This window comes from Biomphalaria glabrata, chromosome 11 (assembly GCF_947242115.1).
Source record: "Biomphalaria glabrata chromosome 11, xgBioGlab47.1, whole genome shotgun sequence".
Classification (NCBI taxonomy): domain Eukaryota; kingdom Metazoa; phylum Mollusca; class Gastropoda; family Planorbidae; genus Biomphalaria; species Biomphalaria glabrata.
The window spans coordinates 6,846,038-6,868,037 of NC_074721.1; the positions used below are offsets into that span (position 1 = coordinate 6,846,038).

A 22,000-nucleotide genomic window follows, 5' to 3' on the forward strand; every position below is an offset into this window, starting at 1 on the left:
TAAACAAGAGATGTAGAACAAATTAAAAATTTAAAAAAAAAAGGGGGGGGGGGTCCGAACTAATTATTTGCTAAATATATTAATATATATTGAAAAAAAAATATAGGCCTATGTTGTCCTAAGATGACTATGAATACAGATTACACCTATAATCTATTCTGTAACATGTTCTTTTTCAAGCTAGTAACTTATTTTTTAAAATCTTTTTTTTTTTTACTTGGCTCTATGTTTGTTGAGATACGTAGATCTAATACAGAGCTTCTATGACTATGCAACAAACAGCGGACGAAAAAAAATTAAATAAAAAGAACCGTGATTAAAAAGGGCTAATTTATTACGAGCTTAGATTTAATAATGAGAGGAAACCTAGACCTTTCAAACACTAAATCTAGACTTATAGATTTAGATCTAGATTTATTTATGTTTATGAATTACAGCACCTTCATTGATTTTAAATTAAAACAAATAATGGTATTCATAATTTTAAAAAAGTTTCAAAGCTCGTGCAATATTAATACTATTAAAATGTTAACAACTTTTAATGTCCGAGCATGTTTTAGATATTTTGTTTGCTTTTCTTTGTTAAAAACAATTTGATTCTAAAATGTTTCCATAGTCCTACAAAATGTTTAGAGATTATATGGGTCATTGCCTCGTTTGGAAAGTGTGACATTATCGTACTGCGGCTGCGTAAAGTATCTTTGAGACGAAATCCTGCACTTTTCTCTTCATTATCCATTCAATGTTATTTATCCTAATTATTTGATGCATTTGTAGGCAAAATGACGATACGATGAGACTCAGAATGGCTTTATAATACTAATTAGGTTCTTACTTTTATCATTTGATACAAAAATTAACCGTGATCATGTTTAGTGTACATTGGACGTAATGAAAGTTGATAAAATGAGTAGCAGACATGACAAAAATCACTTGAAATGTTGAGACTTGGTCTTGAGATATTGACCAAGTCTTAGATCTAGACTTTTTTTTTTAAGAGTTATACTAGTCTAGACCTAGACTAGTCTTGTTTTTGTCTAGTGTTTTGACTACTTAGTTTAGAATTTACATCTATTGCTGTTCATATTGTATTCTGTCTCTAGTATAAGTCATAGATCTAGACTAGAGTAGAGTCAGAGTCGATCTAGTAGATCTAAATTATTTCTAAATCCAGAGACAAGAGAGTACAGTAAGTCATAAGCCTCAAGGCAAGGCTTCAGTCTATCAGTGCTACCAAGGTAAAAGTAAAGAATATAAAAAGATTCTAAAGTTAGATTAGTGACAGAATGACTTCAAAATTATTTAGATCTACTAGAGTCTAGATATTTAGGTCTAAGCTAATAAAATTTAGATGTTAATTATTATTATTAGAGTCTAGATCTGAGTAGATCATAATTAGACTCTAGACATTATTATAGTTATAGATTATAATAATCTATATAGTTAATATAGATTTATAGAGATCTAATTATCTAATAACTTCTTTTTAATAAGGCTACTCTACACTGACTATACTAAAGGGGCGCCATGGCTGAATGGTTAACTTAACATGAAATAAAATGTTAATCACTTGAACTTGGCTTCTGAACTTTGGGTCCTGGGTTCGAATTTTGATGAAGACTGGGATTTTAAGTTCTGGAATTTTTAGGGTGCCCTTGATTCCACTCAATTCTAATGGAATGGGTGCCTGATTTGAGTTGGTGAAAGAAAAGGCGATTGGTCGTTGTGCTGGCCACATAACACTTGCTCGTTAACCATTGGCCAAAGAAACAGATGACCTTAACATTATCTGCTATAGATCGCAAGGTCTAAAAGGGGAATTTTACTTTAACTTTTACTCTAGACTTTAGAATAGATCTAGAGTCGAGTGTTAAAAAAATAAAATTTAGATGTAGCTTTTTTTTTTTAAGGAGTCTGAGTAAAAGACCTAGAAATTTGAAACTTGATTGTGCAAAGCTCCCTGGAAAGACCATGCAATATTGAAGCATTACAAGAAATAATTATAATGAGAAATAGACCATTACTTCCTACATAAGGAATTCAGTTTTGTATAAGGAATTTTGTTTATTTTGTAACGTGTATAGTAAGTTTGCATTGATCATTGACTTAATATTATTTTCATATTTTACAGTAACAAGCAACTTTCAAAATTAAGGACTATCAAAGCCTTCAAGAAGGCCAAGGAGTTTCTAATATTTCTTGTTTAAGTTCTACCTAGTAAAACCAACAAAACTGGCGGACCAAGGTGAAAACGAAATGTCATCATCTCCTGACAATTCGAGGATGGCAGTTTGCAGAGTTCCTACACCGCCTCCTCCTGATGTCTCATGTCCTGTTGCAGACAACTGGTGTTACACACAGGTTAGACACTTAAGTATTTATTATAAAGATTTCTGTTTTCATGGTTTGTTTGCATTTGTGTAAATAGTGTTTTTTAATGTACAATTTTTGTTTTCTTCAGGTTAAAGTGATAAAGTTTTCATACATCTGGACAATCAACAACTTCAGTTTCTGTAGGGAGGAAATGGGAGAAGTTCTGAAAAGCTCGACATTTTCTGCTGGTGCCAATGACAAACTTAAATGGTAAGTTTATTTTATAAAGTTAATTGAACACACTTATTAAATTAAACAAATTTTTACAATGGTTTGGTATCACAAACTATATTCATCTCCATTTCAACAGGTGTCTACGAGTAAATCCCAAAGGTCTCGACGAGGAAAGTAAAGATTATTTATCGCTATATTTGTTATTAGTTTCATGCAACAAAAGTGAAGTGCGGGCAAAATTCAAATTTTCAATATTGAATGCTAAACGAGAAGAGACAAAAGCTATGGGTATGTGAAACAATGTAGAATTAGGACATCACTTGTTATTTTAAAAAATCAGGTTTAATGCTGAGCAAATGCATTTCATATTTCTTTTTAAATGCAATGTAGGACGTAATCATCTTCTTTTTTTAAGTAACATCTGTATTATATAAGATAAGATATTGTTAACAATTCTTAACTATTTTTATTTACTGTTGTACATTTATAAATAAATGAATCTATGTTCTTAATGGAAATTTAGGCCATAGTTCAGACTAGATTGCTTAAATCTGATCAGGTAATTTAAAACAAAAATTAAAAAAAAAAAGTAAACATTTTCGATGTAAAATATTCATGTATGAACTATTATTTATTTGTAGTTGATTAAAGGAGGAATCACTCCCCCCTTCTCTCTGAATCTGCACTGGTATGAAGTAATAAGCTTGATATGACAAGTGATAATGTTTTTTATTTTTTTTCTGTAGAGAGTCAAAGAGCGTACAGATTTGTTCAAGGAAAAGACTGGGGATTTAAAAAATTTATTCGTCGTGATTTTCTAATGGATGAAGCAAATGGATTATTACCGGATGACAAGCTCACTATTTTCTGCGAGGTAACTATTTAAAATTAACACTGTTGCTTTTTTACAAGTTAAATTTGCGAATGGCATTCCATCCAACCTGACACAAACTAAAATTTATTATAAGTTGTATTTAAAATTTCTGATTGAAAATTGCTATTTTAAATTTAATTCATGAACCCTACCTGTGCATTCATGCATCATGTTGATGGTCTCCCAATAGAACTCATTAGTATGTATTTATAGATCTATTTTGTAACATTTTCAAAAACATCAACCCAATGAAAGCTGGTGGGCCTGATGGAATAAAAGGGCGAATCTTAAAAGAATGTGCTGAACAACTAGCTGAACCTTTCCAAGATATTTTTTCTACTTCATTACTAAACCATGAGATACCACCTGTGTGGAAGTCATCTATAATTGTACCTGTGCCAAAGGTTTCCAAACCGAAGGAAATGAATGACTATAGACCTGTTTCACTTACTTCCATTGTGTCTAAATGTTTAGAAAAATTGGTTAAAATGTTTCTTCTGAATGATCTTTGTAATAAGTTAGACCCTTTACAATTTGCTTACCAAAAGGGTAAAGGTGTAGACGATGCCATCCTAAATATTTTAAACTGTGTCTACAAACATCTGGACTTACCGAACACTTATGTAAGATTGTTCTTTGTTGATTTCTCATCAGCTTTTAACACTATACAACTTCATTTACTCATTGAAAAGATGAAAGCGTTGCAGATTAGTCCATACATAATACTATGGGCTAATGAATTTTTGACCCAGAGAGCTCAGAGGGTTAGGGTAAACAATGTTATATCTAATGAACGCATAGTTAACACAGGGGCGCCCCAGGGGGTTGTGACATCGCAATTGTGGTTCATTTTGTACACCAATGATTTTCGATCCGATAGTTCTTGTTGCTCCTTCACAAAATTCGCTGATGATGCGGCTCTTCTTGCCCTGCTCTCAGAGAGCTCAGACGTAAATGAGTATTTCAAAGAATTAGAACACATTGAGGAATACTGTAAAGATAATTTTTTATTATTAAATGTAAAAAAAAACAAAGAAATGATAATCGATTTTCGCAGGGACAAGAAGGAAAATGATATTGTTTCTGTAGCTGGAGAGACTATTGAAATTGTGCAAACCTTTAAATACCTTGGTACTATCCTAGACAATAAACTAAATTTTACTGCAAATACTGATTATATCAGCAAAAAAGGGCAGCAAAGATTACGACTACTAAGAAAACTGTCCTCGTTTAATGTTAGCGAAAAGGCCTTGGCTATGTTTTATCACGCTCACATCTGCAATATTTTCAGTTTCAATATCACTGCCTGGTATGGCAATCTGAGCATTAAAAATAGGAATAAGCTTAATAGAATCCTCAATGCTGCTGGCAAAATCATTGGCAAAAAACAAACCCCATTTGGGCAGTTGTTTGAGACAAACATCTATAAAAAAGCTAACAAGATCCTCGAAATAAAGAATCACCCTTTGTGTCAGGATTTTGTGATTTTACCATCACAAAAGAGATACAAGACACCGACAGCAAAGACAAACAGACACATACACTCTTTTGTTCCCCTGGCAATCAAATCATTAAATAAGAACAATCTGGTATAAACTTTGTCACATGTAAATTATGAGTGAGTCTGGTGTGAATGTACACTTTGGTTTCTTATAGTTATAATGTTTTTTGTTTTGTGTAATGCACAAATTGTAAGACAAATTTCCTTACGGATAATAAAGATTATTATTATTATTATTATTATTATTATTATTATTACTTTATCAAAGTCTCCCTTATTTTCACTTACTAAAATATTGAAGAATAGCCCTGATGAAGGAACCCACAGTGCGAGTTAAACCATTCCATCATTCATTGCAGTATTGTGGCCTTTTAGCTGATGTATAATTTGTGACTTGATTCTTAGTTTCGTTTCAAGAACCTGAATTTTTTCTTCCTTAGTAGTTCTTAAATTTAGGTCAATAAAATTATTTTAAAGCAGTATGTAAATATCTTTTGAATATTTAGCACTAAATTTATTTTTTTAAAAAATCCTTTCTCAGGTCAGTGTTGTGGGTGACACAGTTAATGTTTCAGGACAGTCCAACTGTACTCCAGTCAAAGTTCCAGAATGCAGGCTCAGTGAGGACCTGGGACAGCTTTTTGATAGATCTTTATTTAGTGATGTAACGCTTAGTGTTGGAGGGAGAGAGTTCCTCGCTCACAAGGCCATCTTGGCTGGTGAGTCATTTCCCCTATCATAATTGTTAGCTAGAAATGCTAATATAGCACAGTAAATTTAATGCTCAGACTAATTTATACCTTGTAAGATGTATGTATACTTTACCTAACTTCTAAATCTTCCTGCTTATTTCAGCAAGGTCCCCTGTTTTTAATGCAATGTTTGAGCATCAAATGACAGAAAGCAAACAAGTAAGTAGTGCTTTAATAAGGAAAATAACTCATTTAGTAACAATTTATACTGAAAAACTAGCTGCTCAACGTTGGGAAAATTAGTTAACTCTAAGTTCTTGCTATTTTTTAAAAAACCTATTTTTCGTTCTTAGAATCGTGTCGATATCCAAGATGTGGATCATGAAGTAATGAGAGAAATGTTAAGATTTACTTACACAGGGAAAGCACCAAACCTTGACAAGATGGCAGATGATCTTTTAGCAGCTGCAGATAAGGTATTTTTCCCATTTCTAATTATGGTTTAGCAAAATGCTCTATTAAATAAGTTCCCTTTTAGACTTAGAGGTCCATTACTGCTATTAAATAAGTTCCCATTTAGACCTTGATCTTTTACAGCTCTCATGTTTTATTGGAGCTGGGTGGAATAAGGGACATTATTAATTATGAATTTTAAAATTCCAGCCTTTATTGAACCTAGTTGCAAAGCCTTACTTCAGCACCTTGTTTTTACCAGTTATCGATCATGCATTATACATTATAAAATGCATCATTATCTCATCTCTGCCTGTTATCCTTTCTGGGGCATAGGTCACCAACCAGCTTCCTCCAGGGTGACTCTCCAACTGTCCCCACATCTTGCCTGTCTGCTAGGCTTCTGCTTCCAAATCTCAGCGCCATGTATTCCTGGGCCATCCTGTTCTGGTTCCAAGTTAGGGCTTGCCTTGTAAAAGTTGGATGCTGGCTTGCGATGGGTTTGACCTATCCATCCCCAGCGTCTCTGAAGGATATTTACTTTAATGGCCTGCTGCTTTGTTCTTCGCCACAGTTCCTCATTCGAGATTTTGTCTGGCCAGCGGATCATACTAATCTTCCTCAGGCAGGTATTCATGAATACCTGGATTTTTTTTCATGGTGGTGATGGTGGTTCTCCAGGTCTCTGCTCCATAAAGCTCATACTGAAATACAATTTGTATTTTATTATTTTAGTTCTCATTTTTCCTTTTTTACAGTATGCTTTGGAAAGATTAAAAGTTATGTGTGAGGAAGCTCTATGTTCCAATCTTACAATAGAAAGTGTTTGTGACATTCTTGTGTTAGCAGATCTGCATAGTGCGGAACAGTTAAAGACACATGCCATTGACTTTATAAACAGGTAAAATTGTGATTTTGTCTTATTTGTATATTGTATATTCATGTAGGAGTTACATTTCCACTATCTGTATTCAATTTATAAAAAAATTGTGTGCATGTCAATAAACATTCTAGTGATGAGCTAGTGTAGGACTTTTAATCTCCCAGGAGTACACAATTTTAAGTATCAAAAAAAGGTCCTAAACTGATTGAATATATTATATTAGGTCTTATTGGTTAAAAGATCACAATTGTTCCTCTTACAATAATGAAAATACAAACTTAAAAACAATATAAGATAGATACAACTATCCAGATTTATGTAATGTCTTTATAGGTATAGATACTGGTATCTAAATGTTATCCAGATATATTGATTTTTCTTGATATAAATAATTAATAAAAAAAAACAACATCTATATAGATTCTCTTTTCAATACCATTATGAAATTTTTAGAAAACATAGGTCATTTAATCATAAAGTAGTTGTTTTAGCAATAAAAAATACACTACTAGCGGAAGAAATTACTTTACCAAACTAAAAAATATTGAATCAACATTTTGCAAAATTAACACCACCTCCAACATCCTTAATAATAGACAGTATCTACAGACAACCAAATTCTACTTTAGAGTGTGCAAAAACTATACAATCAGTTAAATATTCTTGAAGGAAAAAATAAAAATGCAGTTTTTTAGATTATGGGAGATTATGGATTCAGTCTACCTGATATAAATTGGAAAACATTGACCATAGACCAACACCAAAACCTTAAGGATATAAATGAGCTATTTGTAGAAAATGTACACAACTTAAGTTTGAACAAATTATTAAAAAACCATCTAGATTAAACAACACATTAGATCTCTTCTTAACAACAGATCTGGTAGATTATTTTATCCCTGGACTATCTGAAAATGATGTAGTTAAAATAAATAGTATAATAAAAGTAGTAACCAATCTAAAACTAAGAAGAAAAATCTTACTCTTGAATAAATATAACCTAACCCAATTACACTAAGCTACATTTAGCTTTCAAATATTATTTCTATCATAAAAAGACATCAACCAACCAGTTTATGGCCTCTAGAACTATATTACAAGCCATCTTAAAAACATAGAAAATTTATTACCAACTAAAGAAAGAAACTAAGGCAGAAAGAGTCCTTAAAAAGTATCTTAAAATTAAACACCTATCCCAAAAATTTAGCTGACAGCTGCAGAGTAATATCTGAGGATAACAATAAAAATCTATAGTCTATGATCTATTAAATCTAAGAAAATGGAAACAACTGAAGTAGCTCCATTAAAAAACACAATAACAAAATGAAAGCCAACATTCAAAATAAATACTTTTGTATCAGCATTCTCAGCCCCTGGAAACATTTAAACCAAGTTGAAAATATAGGAGATATAGATGTGCAAGAAATAGAGATCCAAACACTATTAGCTATAAAATAACCAAATAAAGCATCTAGATCTAATGGTATTCCAGCTGGATTACTTGAGGAACAAAGTCACTAGCTAGCACCAGTGTTAAAAATACTTCTTTCAGGCATCACTTAATCATGTTGGGTACAGAGGGGCTGGAAAGAAAGAAGCTTATGTCACGCCCCATTTTTTAAAAGGAGAAAAAATCTGACCAGGGATTAATGATGAGCAAATTGATTCCATTTTATTAGATTTTTCTAATTTGACAAAGTTTATCACCATAGCTTGCTTAAAAAATTAAAATATTTTGGCATTGCTGGCTCATTACATCAATGGATTCAGGATTTCCTGATAGGGAGAGAACAAACTGTAATAATAAATGGCTCTAAATCAATACCATTAATAGTAAACTCAGGTGTATTTCAAGGAACAGTCTTAGGCCCACTACTGTTTTGAAGATACATAAAGGACGTACCAAATAACATTAGTCCAGGAACTAAAGTCAGATTATTTTTTCTTGGTAAACCAGCTACACAGACTAAAAACTCAATATCTTGGTGTAATACTAAATGAAAAGTTTTCATGAAATTCCCATATGGATGAAATTATTTAAAAAATTAAACAAACCATTAGGGTTCATTAAAAGAATTTTTTACAAATCAAATAGAAACAAAACAAAAATGCTACTTAACTTTAGTTAGGCCAATATTAGAAAAAGCCTCCTTTGTTTGGGACCCCTCTACTCAAGAAAACAAAGAAACAAGAAAAGACGCAAAATAGAACAATGAGATTTATAACAAATGAATATTCACATTAGTACTGGTAACTCTATTAGTACAATCAATTTAGAGACACTTCAGGACAGAAAACTAAAAAGTTAAGTAGTAATAATGCGTGAAACACAGAACCATATTTACAAATAGAAAAACAAAACCTAATAAAATACTCAGACACAAAGATAAAGGCACATTTCTCATTACATATTCTAGGAAAAATGTGTACAAATGCTCCTTCTTCCCTAGTGCCACCAGAGTTTAAGTCACTGATTATCAATGCATGACTAGGATGACACATGAAATGCATAGGATGTTATTATCTTCTTCTTTGAAGAAACATCTGAAATCTATAAACAAGATGGGAGGGTTTTAATCTCAAAAACCCATGGCTACACTTAAAGAATTTGGAGACTGTAATTTTCCTTTTTTTTTTTTGGGTAGAGGTAGTTTTGTTTTAGTTTCAATCCCCCAATTAAACTCATCCATTCAGCAACAGAAGTTTAGATATAGATTATATGTTATATCTGCACAATTTAGGCCATGTTGTACAATAGTAGTAGTAGTATGAACACAAAAAGAATTCTATAAGACAGTTTTGTAACTTAAACTTTTTGTTTCTTTTCAGCCATGCCACAGATGTGATGGAGACCACAGGTTGGCGGTCAATGATCCAAGCACACCCACATCTCATAGCAGAAGCTTTTAGAGCTCTAGCAAGTCAGCAGAGTCCACCGTTGGGACCTCCAAGAAAGCGAATCAAACAGGCATAATGCATGGAAAAGTCACTAAGCCCTGCCCTGTTTGATGACATGAACATTATGACAAACTTTTAAAACAAGAAACAAACATAAAGACTGTGTGAACCTGAAAGTGTATGTGGCTGGAGGAAAAAATGTGCGTAACATGGCGCAGTTGGACTATCCATCAACATTTATGGTAGTCATCTGGTTGTGCTTAAATGTAAATGTGTACAATTTTTTTTTTAAGAAACAAGCAAAAGTAGGATTTCATTCATGGCAAAATTCTAAAGATTCATCAGCTTTGATTGTTCTCAGACTCATCAGCTTTGATTGTTCTAAGATTCACCAGCTTTGATTGTTCTATTTAATAAGTTTGTTCTACCTCAATGAGCCCAGGTAGGAAATTTCAGCCTCAAAAGGTTTCATTTCAAGAAAGATTCCTTATGGCCCACATTTATTTTTTACTGATGTGCGATCAATGGACCTTTATCTTCATCTGTGAGACATTCCCAGAAAATAAGGAAAAAAGAAACTTGTTTAGGACCTGTGAGTCTCAAACTGGATTTTACTCAGTTAAAGAGTGTTTCTTTAATTCATGGTTGCAGGATTATTATTTTTTTTCATTGACAACTGAAGTAGTTTGGATTAAAAAACAACTCTAGGTATGTATCTCTATGGTTAGGTAATTTTTAATTCATTAAAATAACTTTAAAGCCAAAATGAAATTTGGCCCACAGAATAACCATGAGAAAAAGAACAAATGACCTCTTCAGTTGTATACAAAATGTACTGCTAATATTAATTATCAATAGACCATGAGCCATTACAATCATTTACTTGGTTTCAATTTCAAGTGTTCCTAGATATCTTGTTAAGCAATTTTCATTGGAACAAATTTATCTTAGTTTGATACAAGTTTTAAAAAGAAACTGCACTCCTTGGAATAACAGGGCATCAAATAAAATTTGTGTTAGGTATAAATGGTTGGTCTTGGGATGGTTAAGTAAATCATAAAATGATCAGTAGGTGATTTTTTTTTTATGTAATCAGAATAGTTGTTATTTATAACCTAGGCACTAATTGCATTTAATTGCCACTTCATTTGTTGTAAACCCAAATAATATTGTCTGCCCCTTTTGTACCAGACTTAAAATGGGTAGGCAATGAGGCTGTGTGGTGTGTGTATGAAACTTGTTCTTCCTGACAAGATGAAACAGTGTACAAACCTATATAGTGTATAGAACATTTTATGCTTGCCACTTTTTGCTTTTTAAAGCTATAATTATGAACACAACTTTGAAAAGAAATGAAATTTAACAAAAATATATTATCCATTGACTTCTGACAACTTTGTACATTTTAACTTATATATGGTGATTTCCATTTTATAATTATTCTTTATAGATTGTCAATGCATTTGTCATTATTTGTTTCTCTTGAGTAAAATCTTGTACATGCTGTATTTTGTTTACAATGACATACACACATATAGAAGGTAAACTTGGTCTGTGTGCTACATGCTGCTTAATTGGATTATTGGGTCTCTCAAATTTTGCAAACTTATTTTACAATTCTGCGCTTTTAATAAAGATGCTTTAAAAATGAATTCGTAGTAAAGTAAAATAATGAATTTAAGGAATTCATGTATCACTTGATGTGAATCTTGGCATCACATTCTGCTCTTGAATTTGACATTAATGTAAAGATTAGTTACTGAAATGAAATCAAGTCATTTTCTTATATGTCCTGTAGACTCTAGTCATTCTATTTCAAGCATAGCATACAAGAGCCTGAGTTAGGTCATATAGTCGGACGCAATCTTTTGGTAAGTTGTAGTTACAAATATGAGCTCCAGCTACTTTAGTGAATATAAGTATTTGCTACGAATATGTTGGTTTGCATTGTGTGTCATGGTTTCTTTTCTCTCCCCTCCCCCCCTTGCTACTTTGTGATATTATGCAACTAGTGATGATTGACCATTTAATACTAGTGTACTAAGATAAATAACTCATTTCCATTGTTTGTCATCATGAAAAATTGATTGGATTGACATTGTCGACTGTAAATCTACACAATGTGTTAAATAAAATACCAAAAGGCACCTGAACTTTGTTGTCCTTTTTCTTGGTTACAACTTTTGGTAATTCCAGTTTCTTTTTTCTTTTAAACTTTGAATTTACTTCAATTGATATATTTTAGTGTGTATAATATAATTTAGTTACAATTAGAAAAGTTTATTTTATGCAGTGTTTTGAGGTTAAGTCTGTAAGGAACATTTTTTTAGGATTAAATTATGATTATGGCTCATTGTGACCCTATCCCAGTTAACCTGTTTTAGATATTAAGCTTTTTTAGCTTATTAAATGGCATGCTAAATATAAAGTATAAAAAGTTGTGTATAAAATGACATTATACCAGACAGTGAGAAATTTATTATTGCATTAAAAACAAAACAAAAAAAAGGATCAATTTAGCAATTTTTGAATTTAATAAATAGTCTTCTATTAAAGTGTTTCTGGCTTGAATTTTTAAAAATATGTTAATTTCAAATGTTTCCAATTCCATTTGATTTGTTAAATAGTTGATCTATCATTAGTCTGGATGAACTTTCATCCTCTTCTTTTGTATATATAGCAAGAATGTGTTTAATTTATTCATTTTTACAATTCTGAGAATAGTTGAATGACTTGTATTTTAAAAAAAAACATAGAATCTACTATGAAATGATTTATTGTTAATTTTTTTTTTCCTTTACTAAATATTTTTTTGGTATTATAAAACAATAGTTGATCATTACAGCCAACAGTAGATTTTAATGTAGTAGAAGTAATTGATGGAATTGTTTTTAGATGTACAAAGAGCCTGTTAAACTTAAGTTGAATGTTTAAATTTAGGTATGAATTGTAGTACATATGGTTAATACAGGATTTGTTATAAAAAAAATAAATAAAAATTCTAGTCTTCATGTCAATGAGCAAATTAAATTAACTAGGTTGACATGAAGATAAGCTTTTCAGTCTCCTAGGACTACTTAGAACTACTTAGAAATCCCATGAAAGATTTGTCAAGATATAGTGCAGAAAATATCAGTAGTATTTAAATTTTTCCTTTTTTTTTTAAATTGCATTTGACTTGTTTTTCTGATGCAAGAACCCCTTTAATTAATTTTTTCAAATAGGTCAGTGCTCTATTGTCTCTCAGATGTGAAATGCAGAGCCTGTATTTGCATAGATTTAAGAATCTCAGCAGTGTTGACCCCTTTAGCTCTTTACAAAGCTAGTTTAAAATTAAATTCAGTTCACACACAATACCAGTATTTCTTATTGATCACTGAAACCTGAACTAATGCTATGTTTATTGCTCAGAAGATGAATGGTTGCTGGAATGAGTTTGGAATGAATATGTAAAATATTTTTAAATAAATAAAAACACGGTTAAAAATGTTTGCAAAGTCACAGACCTAAACTATGTTTAATATACTATATATTAATGCAGCAATAGATGGCCATACTTTAAATCATAGGATGAATAGACCATTTATTGTGATTAAAATACTAAGCAAAGATATCTGACTTTGTACACTTCCTTTATATCCCTGTTTCTCGCACCCCCCTTCCTTTTCAAATTGTTCCTAGTAGAATTTTAAGTTTTGTACATTTAATGTATGAATTTGGTTTAGGTGGCCATAATCATTTTTATTTCCAATTACTTTATACATGTATAATGATTAGAAGAAACTCTTTTCAAGTTATATAAATTATTTTTTTTTTTATTAAAAAAAAAGAAAGAAATGACAATCTTTAAAACTGTATATGTATGCAATGATTTGAATATGTACAGTTATTCTACCCTTTTCATGGCTAATGTACATGTGACTTTCATGACTAATGTACATGTGACTTAATATTTAATTAAACACCATGGATAATGTACTGTTTTTTTTTTTCCACACATCTCTCATTTCATGCTACACCAGCTATTCTATCAAAAATGAAATCTCTGTTGTGATCTTTATTATGAAACAAAAAAAATTCCTGTGCTGTTGTCATATCTTGTACAGCATTTTTTTTTTTTTGACAAATAAAACTTGCACCTTTAATACCAGTACTCAATTTTTACATGGACTTTTCCAAATTTTGAAATAAAATGATTGGTTATGCTTTAAGACTTGTATGTGCTTCTATTGAATTAAAGTTTGCTTGATGTTACATCTAGTAATGTACAATCCTTAGTGTTTTTGTCATTTCTGCTAAACCTTATTAAAATTAACTCCCTTTTTTATTTAAAAATTATGTGGATCCTTCAGCTTAAGGCTGGTTACAGTGAACTTTCGAGAGCTTCTAGGATGTAGGAGTTTGATATAATGAGGCTTTGTTATGTTAATGTACATTTCATTTCATAACATGCATCTCTCCCCCCTCCCCCTTTTTTGTTTTTAGTAAAAAAAAATTATACTACGCTACGCATTTTTTAAAAATAAAATTCGGTTGTTGACTTGACCATTTCGCTTAAACACTCATTAACTATGTATGTCTGTTTCCTTTTGCTATTTGATCTATAATGTTTTTAACAACTATCTAAAGATCTACCTTGTGTTGTATTTAGTTTTCATTGATAATGATAACCCATAGCACAGGTCAGAGATTCCCCCCCCCCCCTTTTTTTTTTTTTAAATTATGTGTAAGAGGTAGAGGAAAACTTCACTAACTTTATCATGTCTGAATTTGACCACAAAACTACAGTGGAAACAACACCCAACAAGACCAAGCTCAGTAGAGACTGTGCTGCCAGCTTGGGTATGCTATGCTAGGAAATTAACAAGGTTTGAATCTGGAATTTTTATAACAGGCTGTTATGCAAGAGATTGTTATAAAAACATTAGCAAGATTCCATTGTAACTCGCTGTTGCCCTCCATTGTATTGAAGATGTGTTTACAGTGTTGTTACCTATTTTCTATTTACCTTGTAAATCCTTTTTTTTTTTAATGGCTTGTAATTTTATTGATTGATAAAAGCTACAGAATCAAAGCTCTCTTTGCCAGGTAAAGCTTTGAACTTATAAAGCAAGTGTTAAACTACAGACTCAATCTATCATTGTCAGATAAAGCTTTGAATGAATAATTAATATTTGTCATAAAATAGTTAATTTTGGCTTCATTTGAACCCATGGTTTATTGGTCTGAAAAGCATTGCAGAACCAATACATTTTGTGGAGTGTATTGAATAAATTATGTCACTTGTAAATTAATTACTTTTTTTTTTTTTAATGAAAAGACTACAATTGAGAGAGAGAGAGAGGAAGAAAAAATAAAAATGGTTTCTAAATGTTCAAGAGGTGTCAAGTGTTGTTTTTGTCGCATGCAGGAGTTATACATTTGTTTGTGCTTTAAAAAAAAGGAACTTTCCCTTTTCAGACCTTGCAATCTGTAGGCCAATAGGGCAGATGATGGTAAGGTCATCTGTTTCTTTGGGGTTAACAAGCATGGTGTCATGTTTAGCTGTCATTTTTCTTAATGTACTTTATCTTTTCATTGCACAAAATTTTCTACAAAACTAAATACATGTTCATATTACTAAAACTCCATTAGTATTGAAGTAACTATAAGAGTTCATTGTAACATGAAAAGTCTCATTTTCATTACATAAATCCAAATACAAAAGAAACAGAATGGAAACAGTTGGGGCAGCATAGTTTAGAAATGATTGGGTACTCTTCACAGTATTTATTGACATTAAGGAAAAAAAAACTGAATCATTCAAATCTGATACTTTACAAAGATATTATTAAGACTTAAAAAAGTAAAACTAACTTACAAGGTATTCTGTAGAAAAAAAGAGTACTTTACTGCTTCTGACCTAATTACTTCAAGGTATCTATAATAATTTATAATAATATCAAAGTAAAATTTTGTTATTTTATGCAAATGGCTAATTTTACTATCAATGAAGAATTATCTTTTTTAAAAAGAAACTGTGGATGCTCTAGACATAATATCTGTCAAAAACTGTTTAATTTGAGGTCAAAGTTACATAGTGTGTGGTTAGTGAGTTCTATCTCATATGTGCCAGCCATACTAATCAAAGTCAATACTCTTTTACCCCCCCCCCCCCCCCCCCCCAAAAAAAAAAAAAAAACCACTGTACTTTTTTTTTTAATTTCTTAAACAAGATTTACTTACTTTTTCCTGCTAACCCCAAGAAAGCATAGGGCCAAAACAACACCCGAAGCAAGTTTTGCAAGTTTTTAAAAAGTATTTATAAATGCTTAATAATTCATATCATTAAATAAGCATAGTACCAGTATGCATTGCAAGTAAAATGTTTATATTATATAGTTCAATGTCTCTCGTAAATTATAATTCTTATAAACAAATAATGCTGACAAAATTTTTTTTTAAATAGCTTGTATATATAGCACAACTTTTATGCTTATAGCATGCTTATTACACTATGATCCAATCTCTTTTGTGGACCAATCTGAGTTATCTTTATGATGCCTTTAAATACTCAGCAACACAACTCTGCTCAACCCCCTTTATAGGTAGCGGTTTAGGACCCTCGGCCACACATTCCATTCAATCCTATAAAACACTTGACACATAACATTTGAAACAAAACACATTTTTCCCAGTGAGTTTCAAAAAGTTTTGCTCGCTCAATGATTCTCAAGTGTTTTCATCTATATATCCTCCAAGTCTGTAGAGATATTTATGGCATTACCAACAGATACTGTCTCAAATAACAAAGACTTTGATGTTACAAATTTGCAAGTTATTTATTATAGTTATCATTTAATGTGGTAAGATCCAAACTGCCTTGAATGCAATGCAGTATGTCTTGTTATGATACATATTTGATAGTAATTTGTGTAGTAATCTCAGGACCAAAAGAGTAGACAAGAAATATAACATGAGTAGAAGACTCACAATAATTTCTCACAGTAAATAAACGCTTCAAAGTTTCATTAAAGCATTATCCAATTCTTTAGAGAGTGTCTGTAAAGATGAGCAAAGCTGTATTGTATGTTATAAATCTTGATTGGAGCACAACAGTCTATAAAGCAATATCATGTAGAGACAAGTTTTGGTGTTTAAAAAAAAGAATATATCTGTAAAACAGAACAAGTGTAACTAAATGTGTAAAAACAAGCCAACATTTATTCAATGTTATTGATTGACAAACTAGTATAATATAACAAAATCAGTTCTTCCTTTATGTTCATACATACAGTTTGATGGTAAGGAAGATCATAATGAATAAGTTAAATTTTTGTTCATGAAAAACATTCTGGCACAAATGGAAGAAGATCAGCTCTACATAGTATGCCTTTATATTGGCACAGTCTTTATCATGTGAGCATTTCTGCATGGATACTCATTCATAATTATTGATAAGGATTCATTGATTGAGTGGGATTTTTTTTAAAAAAAAAAGCTCATAAAATAAAAATTATGTTAAACTATTTCACATGCAATATATATTGCTGAAATACTCAAATTAGGTCTGGTATCAGAGTTCAAAATCAATTTCAAAGTTGGCTGACTAAATTTTACAACACTCAAAAGTACATTTAATAAATTAGTAGTAAAGAAATAGCCATTACATGACAAGAGGGAAAAATTTGAAAGCTACAGGACACAAGGATTTATCACAGCCATCTTGCAGCAATATGAGCTTCTAAATTTTGATTTTTCATTTCTACGCAGGAAAAATTAAGACATAATTTCATCTAGAAAAATTAAGGCATAATCATCTAAGAAATATGCAAAAGACTTAATGAAGATGCATATTCAAGTTCTTGAGGACAAAGGAAAAGCTCACAATAAAGATTAAAGTTTAAACTGTTTCACATGCATTATTACTAAAAGTCCAGAATTACATCTGGTATCAAAGTTCTGAATTGACTTAAAATTCAAGGTATAATGATTCTTAAAAGTACATTCAGTAAATTATTTGTAGGAACAAAAAACAATTATATGAACACTAGAATACACTAGAGAATTGACAGTATGCACCAAGATACCTGTGTGTAGTCGCTGAATGAACTCTTTATGTTGTCTGTTGTATTTATGTGTATTTTTCTGTTGTGTTGTCTTTATATGAGAAACAAGTCCTTGTAATCACAACAAATTTCCGTAAGGATCAATAAAGCAGTCTTAGTCTTAGTATAATGTCTTGCATGAAAGTTATCAATACAGGCCAAAGAAATAATGACAGGATCAATTATAATGTACGTTGACCCAAATCATGAAGACATATACATAATATCCTCTTTAACTTATTAATAGGTTTCACAAGACTTGAAAAAAAAAGTTGAATATTTAATAAGCCAAAATATATCTATTACTAAAAGCCTATAATTTTAAAGTAATAATTTAAACTTGTAAGTTACTTTCAATAAATAGCAAGCAAAAATTATTGCCATAGACATAAAGGATTTTATTCAAAACTTTGAGTATCCTATCCTATAAGTTACAGGCACTACTTGAAAAGATGATTATGTTCTACCTAACAGGGACAGGGGTCAATCTAGTCATGTAGTTAATCAATCGTTGGTTTTCCTGGATGATTCATGCAATCCATTTCATGCTCTAATAGCAAAGGATGGCTGCCTGGTCGTTCGGTTTGTGCGCTGGACTGTCGTTCGGATTTATCGACGGTCGAGGGTTCAAACCCTGCCCGCTCCCATCCCTTGTCGTCCTGCGGGAGGTTTGGACTAGGAAGTAAACTATCTTCAACTCTGAAGGAACATCCGAAACATGTAAAACATTTTACAATAGAAGAGAAATAGGAGCATTTATACAACTTTGTCTTAACATATATGGAATAAGAAATTTGATCTGTCTTTGTTTTTCTGAGTACTTTATTAGGTTTATTCTAAAATTGGCCAAACCAAAAGCAAATGACATTTTAGTTTTATGTTCTTGTTTAATTAGTAAAAATTTCTTTTAATAAACCCTAATGCTTTTTTAGAGTGCCTTTGAGTCCACCCAGCTTTAATAGGTACAGTACCTGACATAAGTTGGGGAAAAGTAAAGGCAGCTGGTCATTATGCTGTCTACATGACACCCTAGTGGTCCACAGAAACAGATGACCTTTACATCATCTGCCCTATAGACTGTATGGTCTAAAAGTTGAACTTAAAATTTGTACAAAATTTTATTTTTATAAAAGAAACAAAAATGATATTAGAAACTGTTGTATATAAAATATTAAAATTCTCTTTTGGTTTATCTTATTTCATATATGTATAATAACATACCGGTACCGCAATAAAAAGTAAAGTACATAGTGACTAACAAGGTTTTAATGTTTAAAAGAGTATAAACAGTACTTTAAATATAATAATGGCTCCTCCTTCATGATCAAAGATGAGTACAATCTCATTTCCTATGAACTCAAAGATGCCTGTGAAGTCCAATCCGGACCTTGAAAAGCTGGCTACATACAAGGGTAGGTTGGGTCTGTTGCAGAGTTGCCCGATTTTGTGTGTGTTCTTTGCTGATATCCTTGCCTCATAACTTGAGATACCGACATTTTAAAGCATATTGAAGGTGAGGCAATTAGATGCAACTTTAAGTCCCTCATTACATTCAGTGCAGTTGCAGGGTTCTGTTTTAAAAGGGTGATCAAGAGGAATTATCTTCCAGTACACTAAACACAATCTGCTGTAAGGCCACTGTGGTGACTCAAAACTTGAAGAAAGCACACTTGAATGCCTGTAGATATATTCTAAAACTGACAATGAGTCTACTGATTGGGGCTGTTGCTGTTCAAGCATTGTCTGAATTCTAACATAGTTATCCAGCAGCTTTGTTTGGTCACCTGGTGAGAAAAATCTGTTGACCACAAAGTAGCGGGCAACATCACCTTGAAGTGATAAGAGGGCTACACACAAAGGAGACAATTCATCTGAGACAAAAGAAAATTTAAAACAGCTATCTTTACAGGACAGATCTATAGGATGAAAGCCTCGAATAAGCATTAATCGAATAATTCGTTTATTACCTTGTGCAATCATTTTGTGCATGTAGGAATAATTTTCCTGGCAAACTTTAAAATTGCTACAATTAACAAGAATGCTTTCCACTAGATCATAGTTTTTACATTGAAAAGCTAAACTTATGGCATTTTTGCCATCATTCCCAACAATATTGACATTAGCTCCCTTGGTTATTAATAGCTGTGCAATTTTGGCATTATCTCTTTTAAGTGCATGCATCAATGGAGAATATCCATAAACATTTTCTGGGTGGTTAAGGTCTGCCTTGGCATTGATCAAATTGAGCACGCAGTCATAGCTATCGTATTGAGCTGCAAACTTCAAGGCTGTACAGCCATCTTTGTCTTTCATATTTAGGTCAACAGAAAGATTGATCAAATACTGTAGGCAGTCACTTGCTTGCCATTTACACACATACATGAGCGCAGTGGTTCCTTCATTATTCGAAACACTAGGATCTGCATCAAAACTCTTAAGTATTTGAAGAGCGTTCAAGTTATGGTGGTCAGCAGCATATAAAAAAGCAGACATTCCTCGCTCATCTCTGCTGTTTACATCAGACCCACTTTGCAAACAAACTTCCAGGCACTTTGTTGAATTTTTCTTTGCAGCATGAAGCAAGTAAGAATTTAACTCAATCTTACTAATTTTTGGAGAGGTACCCACAGGTTGTAAGCATTTGGCCATCAGAGATTTCAACTTATCAGGATTATCATTGTTGATACATTCAATAATGCTGGAGTTTTGGGCAATCCTTTTGCTCATGTTGATAGTTTGCTGTAGAGTATTTAAAAAAAAAAATTATTATGTGGCATAAAAAATAGAGTTTTAATAAAAATAAAAATTTGATGTATTTTTTAGACAAAATGTTATATTCAAAATGATAAATGTCAAACTCACAAACTGATAGATCTTCTAGATCTAGAATTTCTCTCTCTCTATGTTACATAGTTAAAGTATGTATAGATTGTACAATTGTAGATCTATTCTACATGGTCAACCTACTCGTGGTAGGAAAAAAAGCTGAATGTCTTCCACCTCTGATGCCTAAGGCGGATCTTTAAAATAAGGTGGCAAGATAAGATAACCAATGAGGAAGTACTTTGAAGAGCAGGGTGCCAGGACATCCGCTCTGTTATCAGCAGCAGACGTCTTGGCTGGCTTGGCCACGTTCGTAGAATGCCAGTAGGTCGAATTCCACAGGACATTCTGTATGGTGATCTAATAGAAGGCAGGAGAGCCTCTGGTCGACCACTTTTACTTTTATATGCAAACGCCACATGAAGCTCTTCAAAATCGACACTAGCAGCTGGGAAGAGGTAACACTGGATAGATCCACATGGAAAGAGAGCATAAAGGAAGGGTCACGGATTGCAGATGTCATACACAACAGAAGCAGAAAGAAGGGTGAAAATGCAATGGCGCCTGGTGATTACATATGCCCAACCTGCAATCGCAGCTGTGTATCAAGGATTGGCCTCTTTAGTCACACAAGAAGTTGCAATGGGAAAAGATCTTCTCTCGAGACGTAAAATACTACAGACAGATCTATCCTAGATTAATCTAGATTTAGATTCTATATTATACTTATAATATAGATCTAGTACTGGTATGCATTATTATATCATTATATACAAGTTCTAACCCCTAAATCAACTAGATCTAAATCTAAATCATCAGTGAGTAGCTCAGTAGATCTAGATCTATATTGACTCGATATATTTTTATTTATAATTATAAATAAAGACTCTAATCTAATTCTGAATCAGTAAATGACAAATTTAAGCTACTACTAGATCTAGTATAAGTATATGATAATATCTAATCTACTAGATCTAGTCAGTCTCTAGTAAGTCTAGTCTACTTACGACTTACAAAGTTACGTTAATAAATAAAAAAAATAAAGAGATTTGTTCTTGACTAGTTATTATCTAAGATGATTAAATGAAATCTCTCATTTGGATAGAGATTCCGAATATAATAGATACTAGTCTAGTTCTAGATCTAGGTGCTACATCATACTACATGTAATTTAGATCTAGAATTCTAGATCTAGATTCAAAGATTGTAATAGTGTAATTGAAATGGGAAATCCCGTTCGTA

At 31.9% G+C, this 22,000-nt stretch overlaps 2 protein-coding genes across 7 annotated transcripts; one reads left to right on the forward strand and one right to left on the reverse strand.

The window, feature by feature from the left end:
• The first annotated feature begins 657 nt into the window (after positions 1-657).
• On the forward strand, positions 658-13,968 carry LOC106068615 (speckle-type POZ protein-like). Of its 2 annotated transcripts, none has more exons than XM_013228045.2 (10): positions 658-827; positions 2,132-2,361; positions 2,462-2,583; positions 2,684-2,835; positions 3,294-3,421; positions 5,464-5,641; positions 5,778-5,833; positions 5,968-6,090; positions 6,826-6,968; positions 9,780-13,968. In XM_013228045.2, exons 2-10 carry the CDS (start codon positions 2,257-2,259, stop codon positions 9,922-9,924), a joined length of 1,152 nt encoding a protein of 383 aa, XP_013083499.1. In that variant the 5' UTR covers positions 658-827; positions 2,132-2,256; the 3' UTR covers positions 9,925-13,968. The 2 variants fall into 2 exon arrangements, with proteins under 2 accessions (XP_013083499.1, XP_055859866.1); XM_056003891.1 differs by lacking the exon at positions 658-827 and adding an exon at positions 1,184-1,238.
• A 2,687-nt stretch (positions 13,969-16,655) lies between these two features.
• On the reverse strand, positions 16,656-21,969 carry LOC106057647 (ankyrin repeat domain-containing protein 7-like). Of its 5 annotated transcripts, none has more exons than XM_056004553.1 (2): positions 21,923-21,969; positions 16,656-20,674 (listed from the first exon to the last, which is right to left on the reverse strand). In XM_056004553.1, the coding sequence occupies exon 2, from the start codon at positions 20,660-20,662 to the stop codon at positions 19,433-19,435; it is 1,230 nt and encodes a 409-aa protein (XP_055860528.1). In that variant the 5' UTR covers positions 20,663-20,674; positions 21,923-21,969; the 3' UTR covers positions 16,656-19,432. The 5 variants fall into 5 exon arrangements, with proteins under 5 accessions (XP_055860528.1, XP_055860525.1, XP_055860526.1 ...); XM_056004550.1 differs by having other exon boundaries at positions 21,773-21,963; XM_056004551.1 differs by having other exon boundaries at positions 21,920-21,956.
• Between the last annotated feature and the right edge of the window lie 31 nt (positions 21,970-22,000).